General features: G+C 45.3%; 1 protein-coding gene across 1 annotated transcript in view; it reads left to right on the top strand.

Moving 5' to 3' along the window:
* Window positions 1-20,809, top strand: part of BOD1L1 (biorientation of chromosomes in cell division 1 like 1) — a 53,370-nt gene that overhangs the window by 10,349 nt on the left and 22,212 nt on the right. The window contains 10 exon segments of the mRNA XM_030314188.1: window positions 1,089-1,279; window positions 1,761-2,375; window positions 2,557-2,706; window positions 4,821-4,987; window positions 6,779-6,890; window positions 7,547-7,685; window positions 8,619-8,691; window positions 10,672-16,657; window positions 18,934-18,998; window positions 19,869-19,953. Of these exon segments, the coding sequence (XP_030170048.1) occupies window positions 1,089-1,279; window positions 1,761-2,375; window positions 2,557-2,706; window positions 4,821-4,987; window positions 6,779-6,890; window positions 7,547-7,685; window positions 8,619-8,691; window positions 10,672-16,657; window positions 18,934-18,998; window positions 19,869-19,953 (7,583 nt within the window).

Raw genomic sequence — 20,809 nt, forward strand, 5'->3', positions numbered from 1 at the left:
ATCAAGGCTCAGTGGAAGTGTCTTCTCTTTGTGAAGCATTCCCAGATCACCTTAAACATATTTAGTACTTCCCTATTCCCCTCTTTCCTAGAGTAGACGGTGTCTTATGGTGCCTGCCCTCTGGTATTTTAATCGTGTCTGTCTCTCCCGCCAGACCAGAAACCAGGTCTGATTTGTAACAGACCAATCCCCAGCACGGTGCCTGTTATGGAGAAGACACTCGTAACCTGATTGTTGAATGAATAAATCATCAGTTTTTACAGCAGGAAGATAATGTAATAAAAAGAAAACGAGAAGTCTTAAGTTTTTCTTTATTTTTCTGAAGTTTGCTTTCTTTTCTTTGTTTTATAAGCTTGTTGAAATTACACTCTGTGTATGTACTTCAGTTTTCCTGGAGATTCTCATATTTCTAAAAGGCTTACATTTTTCTGCTAAAAAAAAATTTGTGGAGTCCATAGATTTATACCCAGAACTCAGCTTTAGTGATCATTTATTCCCATATGCCCTGGCCAGGGTTGGGGTAAGGTAAGCATCACCTGGAAGTGTGGGCTCTAGATAATGTATTGTGTCTAGTTCTTTTTTTTTTTTTTTTTAACGTTTTTTTTTTTATTATTGAGAGACAGAGCATGAGCATGGGAGGGGCAGAGAGAGGAGGAGACACAGAATCTGAAGGAGGCTCCCGGCTCTGAGCTGTCAGCACAGAGCCCAACGTGGGGCTGGAACTCACAAACCCAGTGAGATCATGACCTGCGCTGAAGTCAGACGTTTAACCGACTGAGCCACCCAGGCGCCCCGTATTGTGTCTAGTTCTAAAGGTGTTTTGTTTCTTGTTTTGCCTGCTTTAGCATTTCCACTAGTGACACCGCTGGTAGAAAGTATACAGACTTTCTTGCAGTGTGATCGACCTAAATGCTGCCTGGTGTGAAACTGACTCCCCATTGCCTACTCTTTCCATATATTGAGATGAGTGGATTGGGTAATTTCAGGTTGAACATATATGTGACAGGTACAATTTTATTTAAAAGCAGTTAATGTAAATCATATGAAATTGTGTTTTACCTTTCTGTAAAACTTATTTTGTGTTTCAGATCAGGAATGTTGGAGTCTGGTATTGACCGAATTATCTCTCAGGTTGTGGATCCAAAGATCAACCACACGTTCAGACCTCAGGTGGAGAAAGCTGTGCATGAGTTTTTAGCCACCCTAAACCACAAAGAGGAAGCGAGTGGCAGCACAGCCCCCGATGATGAGAAACCAGACTCTTCCGTCATTACACAAGGTGCTTTGCTTTTACTCTTGGTCAGTTCCTTTGCTTTGCTTCTTGAACTGGGTATCAAGCTAGGGATATAATTATCAATTTTGTTCCTTGGCTACTCTAGTGAAATTGTATTTATTTCAAATATCACATTCCTCAACTGATAGAACATTTCTTTTTGAGATTAATGCAAAATGGTGGACATTTTCCTGACGTGTTGGCTGTCTGTACGTGTGTGTGTTTCAACTGAGGGAATAATTAATATAACCGAAGAGAATTAGACTATTCTCAGGTTTGCATGGTGCCTTTCCTATGACACAGTGTTAGAACAGTAGAGGATTTAGAATGTGCTCGGTGTTAGCATTGGTATCCGAAAGTCTAAAAGAATATGAATGGTCTGCACAGCATACGTGTCTTATAAAGATGAGAGCGTCTTGTAGCATCGATTCATCAGAGGGGCTTACTTCTGCATAAGTTTTTTCTAACGCTCATTTTTCCCTCAAAGGTGTCCCAGTGCCTGGACCCAGCGCTAATGTAGCCAATGACGCCATGTCAATCTTGGAAACCATAACTTCTCTTAACCAAGAAGCTAGTGCAGCCAGAGCTTCAACAGAAACATCAAACACCAAGACCAGTGAGAGAGTGTCCAAAAAACTCCCATCTCAGCCCAGCACTGACACTAGTACTGAGAAAGAGAGAACTTCAGAGGACATGGCTGACAAAGAAAAGTCTACACCCGACTCTGCAGGGGAAGGACAGGAAACAGCCCCCAAGTCTGAAGAATTAAATGATCTCCCTTGTCCAGTTGAGGAAATTAAAAATCACACGAAAGAGAGTAATAGTTCAATTCTGCTAAATAAGGATGTTCAACAGGAAAGCATTGACCAAAAAAATAAATCAACGGACAAAGGTGAAAAGAAACCAGAGAGCAATGACAAAGGAGAAAGAAAGAAAGAAAAGAAGGAAAAGACCGAAAAGAAGTTTGACCACCCAAAAAGGAGTGAGGACCTACAAAAAGCGAAAGAAGAAAAGCAAGCAAAGGAAAAAGAAGTAGAGTGTTCAAAACTCCCGTCAGAAAAGAATAGTAATAAAGCTAAAACCATTGAAGGGACAAAAGAAGGTATATAAAAACTTGCAAAAATCTACAACAGTTTACAGATCAAAGAGTGTCAGTTGGGGGGGGGGGGGCAATTTTTTTGACCTGTATTTAATGCAGAGTATTTTAAACGTAATTTAGGAATTGGGTGCTGAGTTTGTTCTTATAACATGACTTATCTTTGTGTTTTATTTCCTCCTCGAAGATTGCTCTTTGATAGATTCTGATGTGGATGGACTTACAGACATCACAGTTAGCTCTGTCCATACCAGTGACCTTTCATCTTTTGAAGAAGACACCGAGGAGGAAGTTGTAATGTCTGATAGCATGGAAGAAGGAGAGATTACATCAGACGGTAAAGCATTTTACTTAATAATGCCTCTGGGAAGCTTCCTGTCGAGCATTGTTTGTATATTCACATGGCTGTATCGTGAAAGACAGTGTGGTATACTGGCAAGAGCATGGGACTTTGTAGTTGGAAGATGTGTTTCTGAGTCCCAGCTCCGAGGTTGTCTGTCTGAGCAAGCTTGGTAAGTTACTCCACAAGCCTTGGTTCTCCATCCTTGAACTCCATCCCGCAGGTTTATTAGAAGATGTAGAGGAGACAGTGTATATGACGGTGCTGTGGGTGTGGGTGTCTGTGGGTTTGTATGGGCGTTGTTGGGGGAGCACAGTCCCCAAGGCTGCTCTCACTTCTGACACCATTTGCGAAGTTGAGGTCTCCAAGCCTACCCTTAGGTTTGACGATTCTCTGGGAGGACTCCTAGAACTCACTGAAAGCTTTACAGTTCATGGTTGTGGTTTATTACAGTGAAGGGACACACATTCAGATCAGCCAAGGGAGGAGGCACACAGGCCAGAGTCCACGGAGCTTCCAGAAGCCCTTTCCCTGCGGGGTCACAGAGAGCATTACCTTCCTGGCATTGATGTCAGAAATATGTATATGGCTAATCGCCAACCAGGGAAGCTCACAGAAACCTTGATGTCCAAAATTTCTACTGGGGCTCCATCATGGAGACATAGCGTCAGATCTTAATCTCCAGCCCCTCCAGAGGTCAGGCTGATATGCCATGGCCCAAAGCTACTGACCCAGATCATCCCGTGAGTTGATTTAGCTTGATCCAAGACCCCCAGGCAGACAAACACTTGTGTCAGACATGACATTCCACAGACTTAGAGATTACCTCCCAGAAGCTACGGGCAAGACCATACTTCTCTGTAGAGTTTGTTTTTCACCCAGCCCTTACTAAGCACTTACTGTGTTCCAGGCACTGTGTACTATTCTGTGTCCTAGCTCCTGTAATCCTCAACAGTCCTGAGAAGTAGGTCCAGGTGAGGAAAGAGAGTCACCAAGAGAAGGTGTCCTATCTAGGGTCACGCAGCTATTGAGCTCCGGTGTCAGTTTCAACCCTGGTCTGGGCTTCTGACCAACACTTTGTGCTACTCTGTATCACATGATTAAGTTCTGCTTACGACCTTTGTTAAAAATGAAATATTATTTGCAACTACTTGTAAGCAGCATTTTGTAAATTTGCCGTGGGCTTTTGGATAGGACACCTAGAGAGAAAATCCTAGAGGAGAAAAAGTAGAAGCTTTTAATTCCACCTTTATTTTCAGTCCATCCCGGTTTGCATCCTTAGTATCCCCCTGAAACCGAAATGACCAGCCCAGAAAACAACATCAGGTATGCTTTTCATACCTCGTTGTGAGGTCAGTTCCGTAGGCCCTGTGTGTATGATGGATATCACTCATCCTGTGTGTACCCCACTTTCTGAAGCCTGACTAAAATTCTCATTCTAGGTGCTTTTGTGGGGCTTTCCACGTTTTTTCCTGGACAGGACTAGGTTTTATATGTCTGAGATCCAAGAAGTAAGAAGGTGACTGGTTGGAGACTACTAAGTGGTAGAAATGAAGACCTTGTTTACAGGTTTTCTACTTCACTTGCTGTGTTGTGGGAAACATACCCACCTTCCTAGGGTAGAGGGCTTTTAGTACATACTTGGTGTGGGCCAATTATTGACTCTTGCCTCTTGCGTAGCGAGAGACTCTCAGGTGGTCATTAAAATCTCAAAGTTAAAAAAAAAATCTCAAGCCTACTTTAAAGTGTGGGTTCAAGTGAACTTGTTCAGTTTTACAGTGGCAAAGCCACGTCCATACCAAGTCTACTGACGTACTAATGAGAATTAAGTATTTGTCAGGGAACCCTGAATGGTGACAGGGTCTAATTTTTTTTTGCCTTCTTTATGTGTGAGAAGCTCATTGGAAGAAGTAAATTTCGATATGGATGGGATGATAGCCTTTAAAAATGTTTATTTCTGATTTTTTTGCATCCTGATATTTTCCATTGGGCTGACAAATGCACTTGAACTATATCAATAACTGCTTTTGTTGCTTGATGTTGATCAAGCATGGTGTCGACTTTATTGGTAATTCACAGAAGCACTCCTCTTTCTGTTGGCTTTCTTCCAGATGAGGAGAAGAACAAGCAGAACAAAACAAAAACTCAAAACAGCGACCCCAGTGAAGGAAAAGCAAAAAGCGTGCGGCATGCGTATGTTCACAAACCATATCTTTACTCAAAGTATTATAGCGACTCTGACGATGAACTTACCGTAGAACAACGACGCCAGTCTATTGTAAGTCAGATTCGATCTGTCGCTATTTTAACCTGTCACATCAGGTTGACAAACCTGGCTAGTCTGTGTGCAAGGTACTGGGCAGCAGACAGAACCATGACATGGAGGTTCTGCCTTCAGCAGCCTGTCATTTAGGCAGAACAGACATAAACGTGTGACGTAGGTGTTTGTGTCATTATGGTTAATAGTGAAAACCGGGCAACAAGTGTTTCACGGTATGGAAATGTTTGAATCGAGTGTGGATCCAACCCATACAAAGATAGGATGTGCAGCCGTTAACATAAGATTAAGAGGAAAGTGCAGGTGGGTGGTTGAGTTGGTTAAGTGTCAGACTTCAGCTCGGGTCACGATCTCGCTGCTTGTGGGTTCGAGCCCTATGTCAGGCTTTGTGCTTGGAGTCTGGAGCTTGCTTCACGTTCTGTCTCTGTCTCTCTCTGCCCCTCCCTCTCTCATGCGCTCGCTCTCTCTTTTAGAAGTAAATAAACATTAAAAAACTTTATTTCAAAAAGAGAGAAGTGCAGTCTACAAATGTCCTAGGTACAAGATGTGTCATTGGATTAACAGCTTCTTAGAGAAAAAAATTTGCTACCTTATCATAGGTGTACGTCATTTTTAAGATGACTTACGGTTTTAGAAACATTAAAATATGGAGCTGCACATCTTAGAGCGAGGAAATGCTGTTACCTATGATGGTCATTTGAAGGAGGTGGAAATGCTGATAGTTGCTTGTCTCTGAGAAGTTTGCTTCATCAGAGGTTATACCAATGCTTAGGGTTTTTGGCCCTCTGAGACTTGGAGTTCTGGCTGGAAAAGGGTGGGGGAGCGTAACCACAATGACCAGACTCTTGTTTTTTTATTTTATTTAATTTCTTTTTTTTTTTTTTTTTTATACTTGACAGAGAGAAAGACACATCATGAGCGAGGGAGGGGCAGAATGAGAGAGAGAGACACAGAATCTGAAGCAGGCTCCAGGCTCTGAGCTGTCCGCACAGAGCCCGATGTGGGGCTCAAACCCAAAAGCCATGAGATCATGACCTGAGCCAAAGTCGGATGCTCAGCCGACTGAGCCACCCAGGCGCCCCTTGTTTTTTTAACATAGGATAGCAGAAAGTCCCATGTCCAAAACCTGGGTCCCAAGAGCATAACCCACAAGTCATATTTGTTGTAGAACTAGCCTGTCTCTTGAATCTGCACTTCAGTTTCTCCTTTAAGAATAATTTAAAAATTTGAGGTGCCCGGGTGGCTCAGTCGGTTAAGCGTCTGACCTCGGCTCAGGTCGTGCTCTTGCAGTTTTTGAGTTCAAGCCCCGCGTCGGACTCTATGCTGACAGCTCAGAGCCTGGAGCCTGCTTTGGATTCTGTGACTCCCTCTCCCTCCGCCTCTTCTCCGCTCAGTGTCTCTCAAAAAGTAAATGAATGTTTAAAAAAAATTTTTTTTAAGAATAATTTAAAAATTATTGTACACAGGAGATTTGCCTGTGTACATGTGATGTACATTGATGTTCATATATATTTTCACAGCCAGCCTTTTAATTGAAGTAACTGGTTTATTAAACCACCATTTCCCAAAATGATACCTTTCCTATTCCTTAAACTAATGGCAATCTGAAAGAGTAATGGAAAATTTTCTGATGTATCTCTTCTGTTAGCTTCCAAATTATATAATGTGTATGCACCTTTGCAAAGCCCATTATTTTGTAAGAATATTTGAAGGGTAAACATACTTGTTTTCATTGTTTTTGCTTTTGCCTAATAGTTGGTCAGGATAATTGTGAATATTTTGTGGTTTTAGGCTAAAGAAAAAGAAGAGAGGCTTTTAAGAAGGCAAATTAATAGAGAGAAACTTGAAGAAAAACGAAAGCAGAAGGCAGAAAAGACAAAGTCTTCAAAAGCTAAGAGTCAAGGTATAGGAGGTGTTAACTTTAATATTTTAAATTATCTTGTTTACTCCATTATTTTCTAGATATTCATATTACTTATGAGATGATATAAAATGATCTAAATTGCATCTCAATAAAGCTGTTGTATTAAAAAAATTATTCTTAAATATGGAAGGTTTTTTTTTTGTTCTGATGTTTCACTTTTTAAATTCTTTTGCTGTATCTAAGTTATACATTCTGTCAGGTACCAGCTTATACAGCTCTCATTAGCAATTTATTTTCCAGCCATTGTGGAATGAATTATCACTGGAAAATGGATTGTTTGCATGTGAGTAATCAAGCCTTGCTGGTGATATTAGTGGAATTAATCTGTGCTTTTTTGTTTACTAAAGTGTCAAACATTTATCTGGAATATTTCATTGAACAAAATTGAACTTTCTCTGGGCACTGATCCTTTGTAGCATACAAAAAAAAAAAAAAAATACACACACATAAGCATTTGAAATAAAAAAGCTAAGACTTGTCCATCTAAAATATTACTTTTCTTCTAGTACAACTTAAGGATATTAAAGCCATTCAGCACTTTTACATTGATCAGAAATTCTCAATGAAAAATAAATATTACACTGTTTATAAATTCCATTCTAAAGTACAGCTTATTGATATTGCTTCTTTCCTAGGCAAAAATAGTGTGGACTTAGAAGAATCATCAACGAAGACTTTGGAACTGAAAACCCCCAGAATTAAAGAAGTCCTTAAAGAGCGGAAAGTATTAGAGAAAAAGGTAGCCTTAAGCAAAAGAAGAAAGAAAGATTCAAGGTACATGTTGTATCTGGCAGTGCTCCCATTATAACTTTCCCCTGGCATACTTTCAGAAGGGAGGCATTGGCAGTGACAGTAAAGAACCTTACCTTGAAAGTGTGTGTTATTGTTGCACATTTATGAGAACCATGGGGATTCAGAACTCTTTATATCCTCATTCCTTGTGTTAGTATCTCTACTGTAAAGTAGTGTGTTTTAATGTTTTTGGGAGAGGGGGGCCCGGAACTTTTTCATAATCTGATGGCAGTTTCGGATCTCCCCAGAAAAATGCATGTGTATAAACACACAGTTGTTTTGAGAATTTCAGAGTTTATGGACCCTCTAGAATACTCAGGAAGTATCCCTACAGTAGCCACTTAACCACTTATTTATAGTGACTGCATCCATTTTCTTTTTTTTTTTTTTTTAATTTTTTTTCAACGTTTATTTATTTTTGGGACAGAGAGAGACAGAGCATGAACAGGGGAGGGCAGAGAGAGAGGGAGGCACAGAATCGGAAACAGGCTCCAGGCTCTGAGCCATCAGCCCAGAGCCCGACGCGGGGCTCAAACTCACGGACCGCGAGATCGTGACCTGGCTGAAGTCGGACGCTTAGCCGACTGCGCCACCCAGGCGCCCCAATGACTGCATCCATTTTCTAGTCTTGCTAGGCATTCCCTTCAACAGTGTCTCATGCTTCTCCCCGTAAACCAGAGGGCTGAACCAAATGCTTATCTGTCATTGCATTGTCATAGTGAATTCTATAAGAATTAGAAAGCCAAAGAGACTCTGAAAGTGGCCTGAAGGCCCATGAGCCATAGGCTACAGTCAAGTTGCATTGTGTACATTTGTCACAGACTTGGATTTAGCTGAACCAGTAATTAATCTTACTGAGAAATTCTTATATTTTATTCAAATTAAGCTCATATATGACTTTTTCTTCCCACTTAGGAATGTTGAGGAGAATTCTAAAAAGAAACAGCAATGTGAAGAAGATTCCAAAGAAACTCTCAAGACAAGTGAGGTGTGTCTGAATTAATAAAACCCATTTTAAATGTTCTTTTGTTAGATAAAGGCCATTCAGTCCTTCAGAGTAAAACTTGGAATGCAATTTGATCTTTTCCAAGTTAGATAAAAAATGTATCACCTTCAGCATTCTTGAACCCCCATCTTATTATGACCTGAATTCCTCATTTTGACCAAGTTGATTCATGTGATCTTTTATCCAAGTAATAGCTACTTTTCTACTTTCCTTTCCCTCATTCCCCAGCCCCCCACCCTCATTTGTTATATTAGCAATAGCAAAATTGCCAGTAATGATAATGGAAAAGAAAGAGGGTAGCTAAAATCCCTTCTCCAGGGCAGATTATTCACTTCATTCTCCTACATTCCTCCACAAATGTACATAATTTGTAGAGTGGGTGTAATCTTGCAAAATGATTTTAACATTCCCTCTTGCTCATTTCATGTTACCTTGTAAGTTTCTAGTTATTATATTTAATGACTGCATAGGGTTGTATTGAATAGACTGTAACTTAAGCATTCCCTTATAGTTGAGCACTTAGATTACTTCCAAGATCTGACCAATGTAAGTACTCAAGTATGTTTAATGAATACATTTTTTCCCCGTTTGGATTATTTTCTTGGGATAAACTTTTGCTTTCACTGGATTCAAATCCTTATTTACTCTGCCATATTTATAATTCTATAGCCAAACTATCTTTTTTTTTTTTTTTTTTGAGCAGACTCCACGCCCAACCTAGGGCTCAAACTCACGACCCTGAGATCGGGAGTTTCAGGCTCTACTGTCTGAGCCAGCCAAGCACCCCTATACTGAAACTATCTTCACATTTCCAAGGGAAAACTAATAATTTAGTGATTATTTATTCATAGCCAGTAAATAATCTTGATTTCTTTATTCAGAAATTAGAGGCATATTTATAAGTATATCCTGATGTTTTAATGGCATACTTTAAAATATTTAACTTCATTTTGTGATAAATTTCTTTTAAAAATGACTTCATAAAATTTTGTTCATATAAACTGGTTGAAGCTTACTGTAAAATTAGGCAATAAAATCCTTGTTCTTTCTTTGAGGAATTTCACTTTAAAGTGTTTTTTTAAGATCTTTCTGTGTCCTACTCCTGAATCTGTAGAAGTGCATTAATCTTTGTGTTAAATTGTAAGAAGTTGCAGTGATAAACTAACCCAGAGACACAGATCTTCTGAGAACTTCAGCTCATTATTTGAATGAGAAATTATAGGTAGTGGTCAATGAGACTGTAGTATGTGTGGTCTGCGTTCACTGACTAACATTAATAATGTACTCGGTGCCATACTGTGGGACAGGGAGGAAGGGTCGGATGCTCTGGTCCATCATTTGTCTTCCTTCGGATACATAAACGTACACGTGCTTGATATGTGATAAGGTTACTGTTACAGTGAGGTTTTGTGTGCATTTGAAACTTCCTAACTAGAATGTCCTTTAAGGAGCCTGAATTCATGAGGTTTCCACAAATCATTCAGGCTCCTAAATTAAAATGTAAGAAACCTTCATTTCAGTATAGAATTTTTAAATTGTCTTCATCATGTTTTGGAACTGAAAAGAACATTGAGCTCTCATTCATGCAGCTTATGTTTATTAGTGGCTGCTGGGTGTTAGTGAGCTTTAATGGTTTGGAGTTCAAGGAGGCCTCCCAAATGCAGGGACAGGTCTCAGGAGAGATAGCTGGTCTCTGCACAGATCTCTGCGGTGCAGTGGGAAGAGCCCTAGACTGCGAACGAATTCATCTGAAGTCGTTGGCCTGGGGACAAGGTCATCAATTCCCACTGAGCTTCGGTTTCCCGATGCACCAAGTGGGGTCACCAGTACCTACCACAGGCTGCTGGCGAGCTTAAGTGACATGTGACACGTGACGGCAGTCAGCATATCGGGGGTACCCAAATGCTAAGTTTGATTTTAGTATTGCTCATATTTTACCTTTTTTTTTTTTTTTTTTTACAGCATGGCGAAAAGGAAAAAGTGTCCTCTTCAAAGGACCTGAAGCATGTTCACACAAAAAGCGAACCAAGTAAACCTGCCCGGAGACTTTCCGAGTCGTTGCATTCAGCTGATGAAAACAAAAATGAATCCAAGATAGAGAGAGAACACAGAAGACGCACATCCACCCCCGTCGTGGAGGAAGGGGCACAGGAAGAGGCTGACGCAAGAGATGGGAAGAGGCAGGCAGAACGGTCAGAGGTTGGCACCGAAGAGCCCCAGAAACAGAAGAACACACTTAAAAATGAAAAGCATCTAAAGAAAGATGATTCTGAAACACCACATGTGAAAAGCCTACCTAAGAAAGAGGCAAAGTCCTCAAAGGACAAGCCTGAAAAAGAGAAGACTCTGTCAGAAGACAAAGTGTCTATGAAACATAAATATAAAGGTGACAGTCTGCATAAAACGAGTGAGGAGACGGAGCTTCACTCTTCTGAGAAAAGCTTAAAAGTGGATGAAAATACTCAAAAGCAAAGTCAGCAACCAAAACTGTCTTCGGATGATAAAACTGAACGAAAAAGTAAACATAAGAATGAGAGGAAATTATCAATTTTAGGCAAAGATGGGAAGCCAGTTTCTGAATATATTATAAAAACAGATGAGAATGTTCGTAAAGAAAACAACAAAAAAGAGAGACACGTTTCAGCCGAGAAAACTAAGGCAGAACACAAATCAAGAAGATCAAGTGATTCTAAAGTTCAGAAAGATTCTCTGAGTTCAAAGCAACACGGAATCCCATTGCAGAGAAGAAGTGACAGTTATTCAGAGGACAAGTGTGATATGGACCCAACTAATGTAGATAGTAATTCGAAACCAGAAGAGATGGTTCACAAGGAGAAGCGAAGAACAAAGAGCCTACTGGAAGAGAAGCTTTTGTTAAAGTCAAAACCAAAAAGTCAAGGCAAGCAGTTAAAAGTAGTTGAACCGGAATTACAAGAAAGTGTCACGAAACAGGTGACCACTCCAAAACCAGATAAGGAGAAGAATGCAGAAGAGATCAACCCAGATAGACAGCGAAAGTCTAAAGTTGAAGACAAACCTTCTGAGGAAACTGGTGTAGAAGCTGTATTGGACAGTGCCGCTTCTTCACACGGGGTACAGAAGGACTCTTCGAGTCACAGAGCCAAGTTACCATTAGCAAAGGAGAAATATAAGGCTGAAAAAGATTCAGGCCCCTCCAGACCTGAGAGGAAGTTATCAGATGGGCACAAAAGCAGAAGCTTAAAGCATAGCAGTAAGGAAGTGAGAAAAAGGGAAGAAAATAAATCAGATGACAAAGATGGTAAAGAAGTTGACAGTAATCACGACAAGGCCAGAGGGAATAGTTCGGTTATAGAAAAGAAATTGAGTAGGAAGTTGTGTGAAAACCGAAGAGGAAGCTTATCCCAAGAAATGACCAAAGGAGAAGAAAGATCAGCAAACACCTTGGGCACCACCAGTAGTTCCTCCATTCAGAGACCAAAAAGGAGTGGTGATACCACATCGATGCCTGAACAAGAGCCAATGGAAATTGATTCCGAGCCAGCTGTTGAAAATGTGTCTGAAGCACCTAAAACCCAAGACAACAGCAATACTGTCTCTCAACAAGACGTTGACTCTGAAAATGTTACGAAACAAAAAACCGCAGTCCCGGTTCTAAAGGATGAATTAAGAACTTCCACAGTAGACTCAAAAACAGCAGCTCCAGCCTGTAAATCAGGACGTGGAACAGGAGTTGTTAGTAATTCTGAAAAGCACGCTGACCATAAAAGCACCCTGACCAAGAAAGTGCATATCCAAAGTGCTGTGTCCAAACTGAACCCTGGGGAGAAAGAACCCATTCACCAGGGAACTCATGAAACAAATACAGACTCCGAAACTAGTCCTACACCGTTTCCTCGAGCCCCGTCCGACAATGACAGGGCACAAAAGAATTTGAAAAATACAACCAGACCCCCTGAAGAACATGCTGCCCAAGGAGATGCTGATCGTGTATATTCCCCAAATTTAGATCCTTCACCATCCTTGAGTTCAGTAACTGTCGTGCCTCCAAAACAGTCTCCTGATTCGGACGTAATTTCTTTGGTTGACGGGAGGACTGTTTTAGAAGGTGACCCAGCCAGCCCCTCACTTGTGGAGCGCTCTGGTATTCCTAACACAAGTTTGACTGCTAGGGAATCACAAGTCCTTATGACAGGTGACAGCAAAGAAAGTGGGGCAGTTTCCACAGTAGATACACCGGCAAAAGCAAGCGTGGATAGCAAAAGACACATTCCAGAAGGTTACCAGCCCACTGTGTTGCACAGTAAGCAGGGACAAGTAAATATGCCTGTTGGTAGCAAGTTAACTGATGTGAGGATGGAAAGTGAGAGTGTTAACACAGAAGATGGCTTGATGGGCGTGGCCAGGAAAGAAAGTGACTTAAGCACAGAGCCCAGTTCAAAGCAGACAGTGAGAGCTGTGCAAGAAAATGGCAAAAAGCATGGTGTCACTGTTGACCCAGTGCTCGGCACGCGGACAGACAAAGCTGCCGAGACAGTTGTGCTCAAGTGTAGTAGTGGCCCAGGTGAAATAGAAAATACATCAGTTGATGTTGAAAGAAGGACTGAAAACAGTGAGGTGGACACCAGTGTTGGATGTAATGCCGCTTCCCCAGTTTTGCAGCAAAGGAGTGGAAATGCTGAGGGTGTGACTGCCGGGCCTGGCAGAGCAGAAAAGTCTTCTTTTGCCACTAGTTCCGAAGGGAAGGGCGAAGGTGTTCCCTTCAATACCGTGAAGGCGGGGGATGCTACAACCACGTCCTCAGAAACAGGACAGGGTGAGGTGGCTGTGCCCTGCATGAGCATTGAGGCAGACGAAGGCTTCGTAGCAGGTGTCTGCTCTGGAAACAGTCCTCTTCACATCGGGGCAGAAGCCAGCGAATGCACTGTCTTCGCGGCGGCCGAAGAAGGCGGAGGCGTTGTCACAGAAGGGTTTGCCGAAAGTGAAACCTTCCTCACTAGCACCAAGGAGGGAGAGAGTGCAGAGTGTGCTATGGCTGAATCCGAAGAAAGGGCAGCAGACCCCGTGACTGCTCACGCAGTAACAATTGAAGACAATGTCAATAGTGGGGTGACAGAAGAGAAAGATGATGCTGTCACCAGTGCCGGCTCTGAAGAGAAGTGTGACGGCTCTTCACGTAGTGCGTTGGAAATGGCAGAAAGAACTGTCACCTTTATCAGTGAGGTTGAAAGCGATGGCGCGGTGACAAGTGCTGGGACAGAAGTAAGGGAGGGCTCCTTAAGCAGTGAGGAGGTGGATGGGTTCCAGAGAAATGTGACGAGAACGGGCCCTAAAAAAGAAACCGAGGGGACTGTGACATGCACCGGAGCGGAAAGGAGAAGCGCTGCTTTTGTCATGTGCTCCGTCACAGGTGCAGAGCGACAGGAGGAGCGTGTGGTTACAGGCGCAGCCGTGGCCCTGGCGGGTAATGACGCGCCACCAGGAACCAGCGCCCCCCAGGACGGAGACGCTTCTGTGAATGACGGCGCGGAAGGTGAGAGTGCCGTCACCAGCACTGGGATAACAGAAGAAGATGGAGAGGGGCCGGCCAGCTGCACAGGCTCAGAAGAGGGCAGCGAGGGCTTTGCTCTGAGCTCTGAATCAGAAGAAAATGGAGAGAGCGCAATGGACAGCACGGTAGCCAAAGAAGCCACTAACGTGCCGTTGGTCGCCGCTGGCCCATGTGACGACGAAGGCATTGTAACGAGCACCGGCGCAAAAGAGGAGGACGAGGAAGGTGAAGGTGTGGTGACCAGCACCGGAAGGGGAAATGAAATCGGGCATGCGTCCACCTGCACCGGGGCAGAGGAGGAAAGCGAGGGGGTATCGATTTGCGGAAGTGCTGAAGAAGGGGACAGTCAGATTGGTACTGCGGCAGGGTGCGTGGGAGCTGAGGCCGGAGCCACCATCACCAACGCCAACGAGAGCAGTGTTGACAGCTTGAGCGGTGCGGAGAAGGGCATGAAAGATCCAGAGATCTGCTCCAGCGCCAAAGGCGTCGTAGAAAGCAGCGTGACCAGTGTGGCTTCAGGGAAGGGTGACGTGGCCCCAGTTCCCGGAGGTTGCGAGGCTCCCATGACCAGTGCAGCTTCAGATCACAGTGACAGTCTGCTCACCAGGAAGGAAAAAGTGGACGACACCACTACTTCCACTGGCTTGGTGGGGGGCAGTTACGAGGCACTCGGGTCGGGTGCGGTCCCACAATGTGAAGCTGGGCACATGTCGCCTGGTGGGAAGGAAGACGAAGGAATCATCACCTCTGGAGAAAATGAAGAGTGTGATGGCCTTCTGGCCACTACAGCCAGTGACACCATTTCCAACCCAGCTGGCGTAGCTGGGGGCAAAAGTCCAGGCAAAGGCTTGCTGATTTCCACCAGCACGACAAACGATTGCACCCCTCAGCTAAGCACAGTTGCTGATGTACGGGAGGGTCATTCAAGCGCACTGAGAGGTGGGGCAGATCGGGAAGGTGCCGACATAAATGGGGAAGAATTCGAGGCCCCCATGCCCAGTGCGGTGTCAGGTGAGAGCCAGCTGGCTGCCGTGAGAAATGAGGACAAAGACGAGTGTGCCATGATTTCCACGAGCATCGGCGAAGAGTTCGAGGTGCCGATTTCTAGCGCGACGACCCTCGTGTGTGCCGAAAGTCAGCCGCCGGCAGCCACGGCAGAGGAGAGTGCCAAAGGCGCCGGCTCGGCGAGCGCCGACGACTTCGAGGTGCCCATGCCCAGCGCGCCCACGCAAGCTGAAAGCCCCCTTGCCTCGACCAGCAAGGAGGAGAAGGACGAGTGTGCGCTCATCTCCACCAGCATAGCGGAGGAGCGCGAGGCCTCCGTGGCAGGCACGCGGCCCGCCACCGCCCTGGAAGAGAAGGACGGCAGTGCCATCATCTCCACCAGCTCGGGGGAGGACTGCGAGGGCCCCGTGTCCAGTGCCGCCCCGCGGGAGGAAGGCCACCCCTCGGCCGTGCGGGCGGAGGAGGTCGGCGACACCGCCATGATTTCCACGAGCACCTCCGAAGGCCGTGAGGCGGTCATGCGGGGCGCTGTCCCACGGGATGATGAGCGGCCCGCCGCTGCAAGGACGGAGGACTCCAGCGACACGGCCATCATCTCCACCAGCACGGCCGAGTGCGTGCTGCTTCCTGCCGGCCTCGACAGGCACGAGGAGAGCCCGCTGACCGCCAGCGTCGCTGACAGAAAAGACCCCTCGGCCGCCAGGAGGAGCCGGGGCGAGGCCCCGATGCCCAGCCCGATGGCCGCAAACAGCCCTCCACACCCAGCGCCGCCGCCAGGGGCCAGAGCCATGGGCCCCGAGGACCGTCCCTGCGAGGTGCCACCGGCAGTGACAGAACGGAGCGAGAGCCCTTCGCCCCTCATCGGCGTGGCAGAGAGGAGCACGTGGCCGAGCTCCATTCATAGAGGGCGGGGGGGCCAGGGGGCCGCCGCGGCAGGGCATGACACCTGTTGGGCAGGGAGGGGCGAGCAGAGGGGAGCGGGTGCACCCGAGGATGGACAGGGGCGGACGGCCGGGGACGCCTCCCTCGGGAGCCGCTGTTTGCCGGCAGTGAGTCCCGGTGCCGGGAGGGCCGACAACGTGCCTCCTGTCCCAGGCGCTGCAGCGCAGCCGCCCTCTCCTGGGCACCGTGGGCCGGCCGTCCCCGGGAAAACCACCACCAGTGAATGTGTTAATGGCCGAGAGTCAGAAACTGGTCCTTCCCACGGGGTGCCCCTTCCAGCTGCCTGTGCTGTAACTCCGTCGGCTCCAAGACGTGAGCAGGACTTGACCGTGACAAGTGACCACAACGGCAGACGGACAATCCAAGGGTCCAGTGAGAAAGCAGGAGACAGTAGTGGCATGAGGAAATCATTCCAGGAGGAAAGAGACCTCAAGGTCATTGTTCCTCCTGAGGAGAATTTGCACGATATAGGTGAGACTCTCCCTAATTGCACATACTAGCGTTTTACAAAGGTGATTGCACGTAGAGTATGTTTAAAACCATCTTTCAAAAGGTGGTTTTGCTTCCAGGATGTCACAAAATAACTTCTCAAGTAGGAAGACTGAGCTCAGAACCATGGGTTTAAAAACTTAAAACCTTAGACCCGTTTCTCATGTGCCAGGAGAGCAGAGGCAGGAAGCTGGGGGAGGGGAGGTCAGCCACCCGTGTGTGATTTGCATGACTGCTGCAAGCTACTAAACCTTGAAGCCTCGGGTTTTTGTCAAAATGAACACTACCTTACAACAGCCCTGTGAAGTGAGCATTTTCTTATCACTCCATTTACACATGAGAAAATAGGTTCAGAGAGTTTAAATAACTTGCATGGTACTTAGGGCCCTTTAGAAAAAAATTACTTCTGAGCCTTAGTTTTCCATCGTATAAAAGGCGGATAATAGTGCAAAAACAAACATGATTCAGCCCTCATCTAACGTCCTATAGATTTGCGATGAGTGTCAGTTCAGTCCGGCTGGCTACTTGTCATCAGGGGAGCACAGTATTTTTTAACGGAGTTTTTCATTCAGGTAAAGTGAGCTTCTGGTTTGGAATTGGAAAGACAAAAAGAAACGTGTTCCCTCCTGACAGATCTCAGAGAGTAGATGTTGGTAGAAACAGTTGGTAACTTTCAAAGGGGTAACCTTTAGGCTCAGTCATTCACTGTGCCATCCAACTTGGGACACCCTGTGCCAGCCACGACTGTGCTGGGCTTTGGGGAAGGGGAGCAGCTGTGAATCCGGCTTTGCATTTTAAGTAGGCAGGGACGCTCTGATGGCAGGCGCTTAGATGCTGTGGGAAGTCAAAGGGACGTCGTGGGCTGGACCTGAGGGAGTCAGGGACGTCGACTTCTTTTCTGTGGGTGTGTGAATTAGAGTGTTCTGGACTTTTAAACTGCAACAGCCCTTAGATGTCATCAAATACAGCCTCAGGAAGCTGAGGCCAATAGATTGAGTCCTGTTCATTATAGGGACTTAAGGGGCATTAAGAAGTGTTCCAAGGGTTGAAATAAGGGACTTGAAATTTTTCCATTGCTTTTTGCCTAGGGAAATTGAGTGTTCTGCCAATTTTGTTTATTTTTGACAGAGAGACAGAGAATGAGTGGGGGAGGGGCAGAGAGAGGGAGACGCAGAATCCGAAGCAGGCTCCAGGCTCCTAGCTGTCAGCACAGAGCTCGACAAGGGGCTTGAACCCACAGGCCACGAGATCATGACCTGAGCCGAAGTCAGACACTCAACTGACTGAGCCACCCAGGCGCCCCAAGTGTTCTGCAACTTTTTATGCATTAACTATTGCTACAGTCTGCTACTCCTTTCTCCCCTGCTTTGTTTCCCTGAAGGAACTAGATAAGAGGTTTGGGGCGCCTGGGTGGCTCAGTCAGTTGAGCGGCCGACTTCGGCTCAGGTCATGATCTCACAGTTCGTGGGTTCGAGCCCCGCGTCGGGCTCTGTGCTGACAGCTCGGAGCCTGGAGCCCGCTTCGGATTCTGCGTCTCCCTGTCTTTCTGCCCCTCCCCGCTTGTGCTCTGTCTCTGTGGAAAATGAATAAACGTTAGAAAGAAAAAAAAGTAGAAGAGATTTTAGCAAGGAAAAGCCCGCATCCTCTTAGAGAAAGGAAGGATTTTCTTTGGAGGCTTCTGTGCGGGTGGATGAAAGAACTGGAGGCCACAGTCACAGAGGGACGAGGGCGAGAGAGGAAGGATCACAACAGGGATAGGACTGAGTCTTACCAGAGAATATGCCATTTTCTTTCCTTCTGCCTCCCGGTTTCCTAACTTTATTTTCAACTCTGCTGTGTCAGGGTGAAGCAAGCAAAGTGAATCTGTTCATAAACATGTTCTTTGTTGAGAATATAGCTCAGCGGCCCAGAGTTTTTTCTTTTAGGGCCAAACTTGATGCAGAACACTGTAGAAAAATATTTGGAAATATCACGTCTCCAGAAATAATCTTCTGTTATTCTTTCTGGGCAGCCATCTTAACAGCGAGAAACAATTTCACCCCCAAACTTAGCAAACGACTCCTGCCTTTCAGCCACGATTTTTCACACGTCCTCCTTTTGTTGTTTTCTACTGACAGCAAAATAAAACAGCGGAGGAAGGGGTCACGGCAGGCTAGGGAACAACATTGTTACCTTTTGATTCAGCATGTTTTTGTTTTTTTTTTTTTTTTTTTTTGCAAGCAAATTCTTAAATTGGTTAACGGTTTGGCTTTCTTTAGGCACTGAAGAATCTCCGTCGAGTGTTTTGGGAGGATGGGCACTGAAAGGCAGCTTGGAAACTGAGGTATGGCTGACAGTTCAGTTACACTGGGCTGCACGTGGTGTAAGTACTATCTCACCACGCGTAGACGTGTGCGTCCTTCAGCATCACACGGCTCCTGTTGCCACTGTACTTCGGACGTTTACACGTTGTCATGGTCGAGTCCTGTGCAAGGAAAGCTAATAATCTCAACACGTAGTGCCATCATCAGTTCCATGTACTCAAACCAGGAGTCACCCGCAGTCTCTCGGTGTCACCCTACATTTAAGCCATTGCCGGTTCCTACGCGTTCCATGTCCAAAATGTGACTTGAATCTCTGCAGCCGGATCTCACGGCCCCCTCTGAGTGTGTGAGACAAGGTAGCAGTAAGCACGGGAACGATGCACAGTGCAGAGGACGGTCAACTTACCAGCAGGAGCAATGGTGCGCAGACAGGAGGGCTTGCAAAGAAGACATTTGAGTGGTGGTTCACAAGCAGAGTAGGGGTTTACCAGAGGGGAACGAAACGGAAAAGAGCCTTGCAGGCAAAGAAGTGTGTTCTGGACGTGGAGCAGGAGGGCAGTTGTGAGCCCCAGAGCCCGCAGCGGGGCGGGAACGGAGGCCTGACGAGGGAGGGGACGTGATGGGGGCGGGGGGTCGTCTGTGTGTCATATTACGGTGGCGTTTCACTTTTAAGGGGACGGGGCAACCACTGATGGATGAAATATGAGATTAGACTGACTTTCGTTTTCAAAGTTTGGCATGTGTTCGCTTTCAATTCTGCACAGACTTGAACGTGGTCTTTTATATTGTTACAAGATGCAAGATGCCTTCATTATCTTGATGTTAGTCTTGCCTTCTTGTCGTCAGAACCTCAGTTAACTTAGTGTTTTATGGTGCTTTGGACTTTTTAGACATTTGTACCATCAGAGGAAGAGAAAACCCAGGAAATTCCAGCAGCACCAGAAAGTCTGTATGGGAGACAGCCAAGTGGAGCAGGTAAGCCCTTTTTAGTGGTTGTCCATGTTACTGTTTTCTTGGTCTACAGTTTTTACTTTCTGTTGCAGCTTAAAATCAATAGCTGATTCATAATTATAAAACACAGGCTATATGAATTTTCCTCTCACTTTTTAAAATAGGTTGGAAAGAGTTCTTTCCTATTTCATTTTTAGCATATACTCTTTCTTATCTTAGCATATACAGTTTCTCATCAAACTGACTCTTTGTCAGTTTCATGTAAGGTACTTGTTTAAATCTCTTCTTACCAAGTAAGTGTGCAAGGAGGCAAACTGCTCTGGAGCAAACTCTTGCTCTTTCCCCAGCTCTTGGCTCCCTGCACCTTCCTGCCACGGAAGATGCTGTCACAGGTCCTTTCCAAAAGCTGGAAAGCCCGTGCATCCCTTCAAAGCTCTGCTTGTTGTCCCTTGGACTCTGGCTGGGCCCCAGCGAGCACAGAGCTGCTCCCGGCACGCACAGGCTCCTCCCGGTCTCTGTGCGCTGTCTCCAGGGTCCGCTGCAGGCTTCGTAGGAGAGAGCCCCAGGATTTACAGCAGCTCCCAAACTCTGGTCTCGGGACCCCTTTCCACTCTTAAAAATTATTGAGGATCCCAGACGGCTTTTGTTACGTGGATGATACCCATTGGCATTTATCAAATAAGAAACTAAAACTGAGTTAATATCACCAGCTCACTATAGGTTAAGCACAAGTAACATTTTTTTCATGAAAAATAGCACATTTTCCAAAACGGCAAAATGTGCCAAGAAAAGTGACGTTGTTTTGCATTTTTGCAAATCTCTGTAAGTCTGGCTTTAATAGAAAGCAGTTGGTTACTCGGGGCTGTTTCTTTATTCAGTG

Source organism: Lynx canadensis, chromosome B1, assembly GCF_007474595.2.
Source record: "Lynx canadensis isolate LIC74 chromosome B1, mLynCan4.pri.v2, whole genome shotgun sequence".
In the NCBI taxonomy this organism is placed as follows: domain Eukaryota; kingdom Metazoa; phylum Chordata; class Mammalia; order Carnivora; family Felidae; genus Lynx; species Lynx canadensis.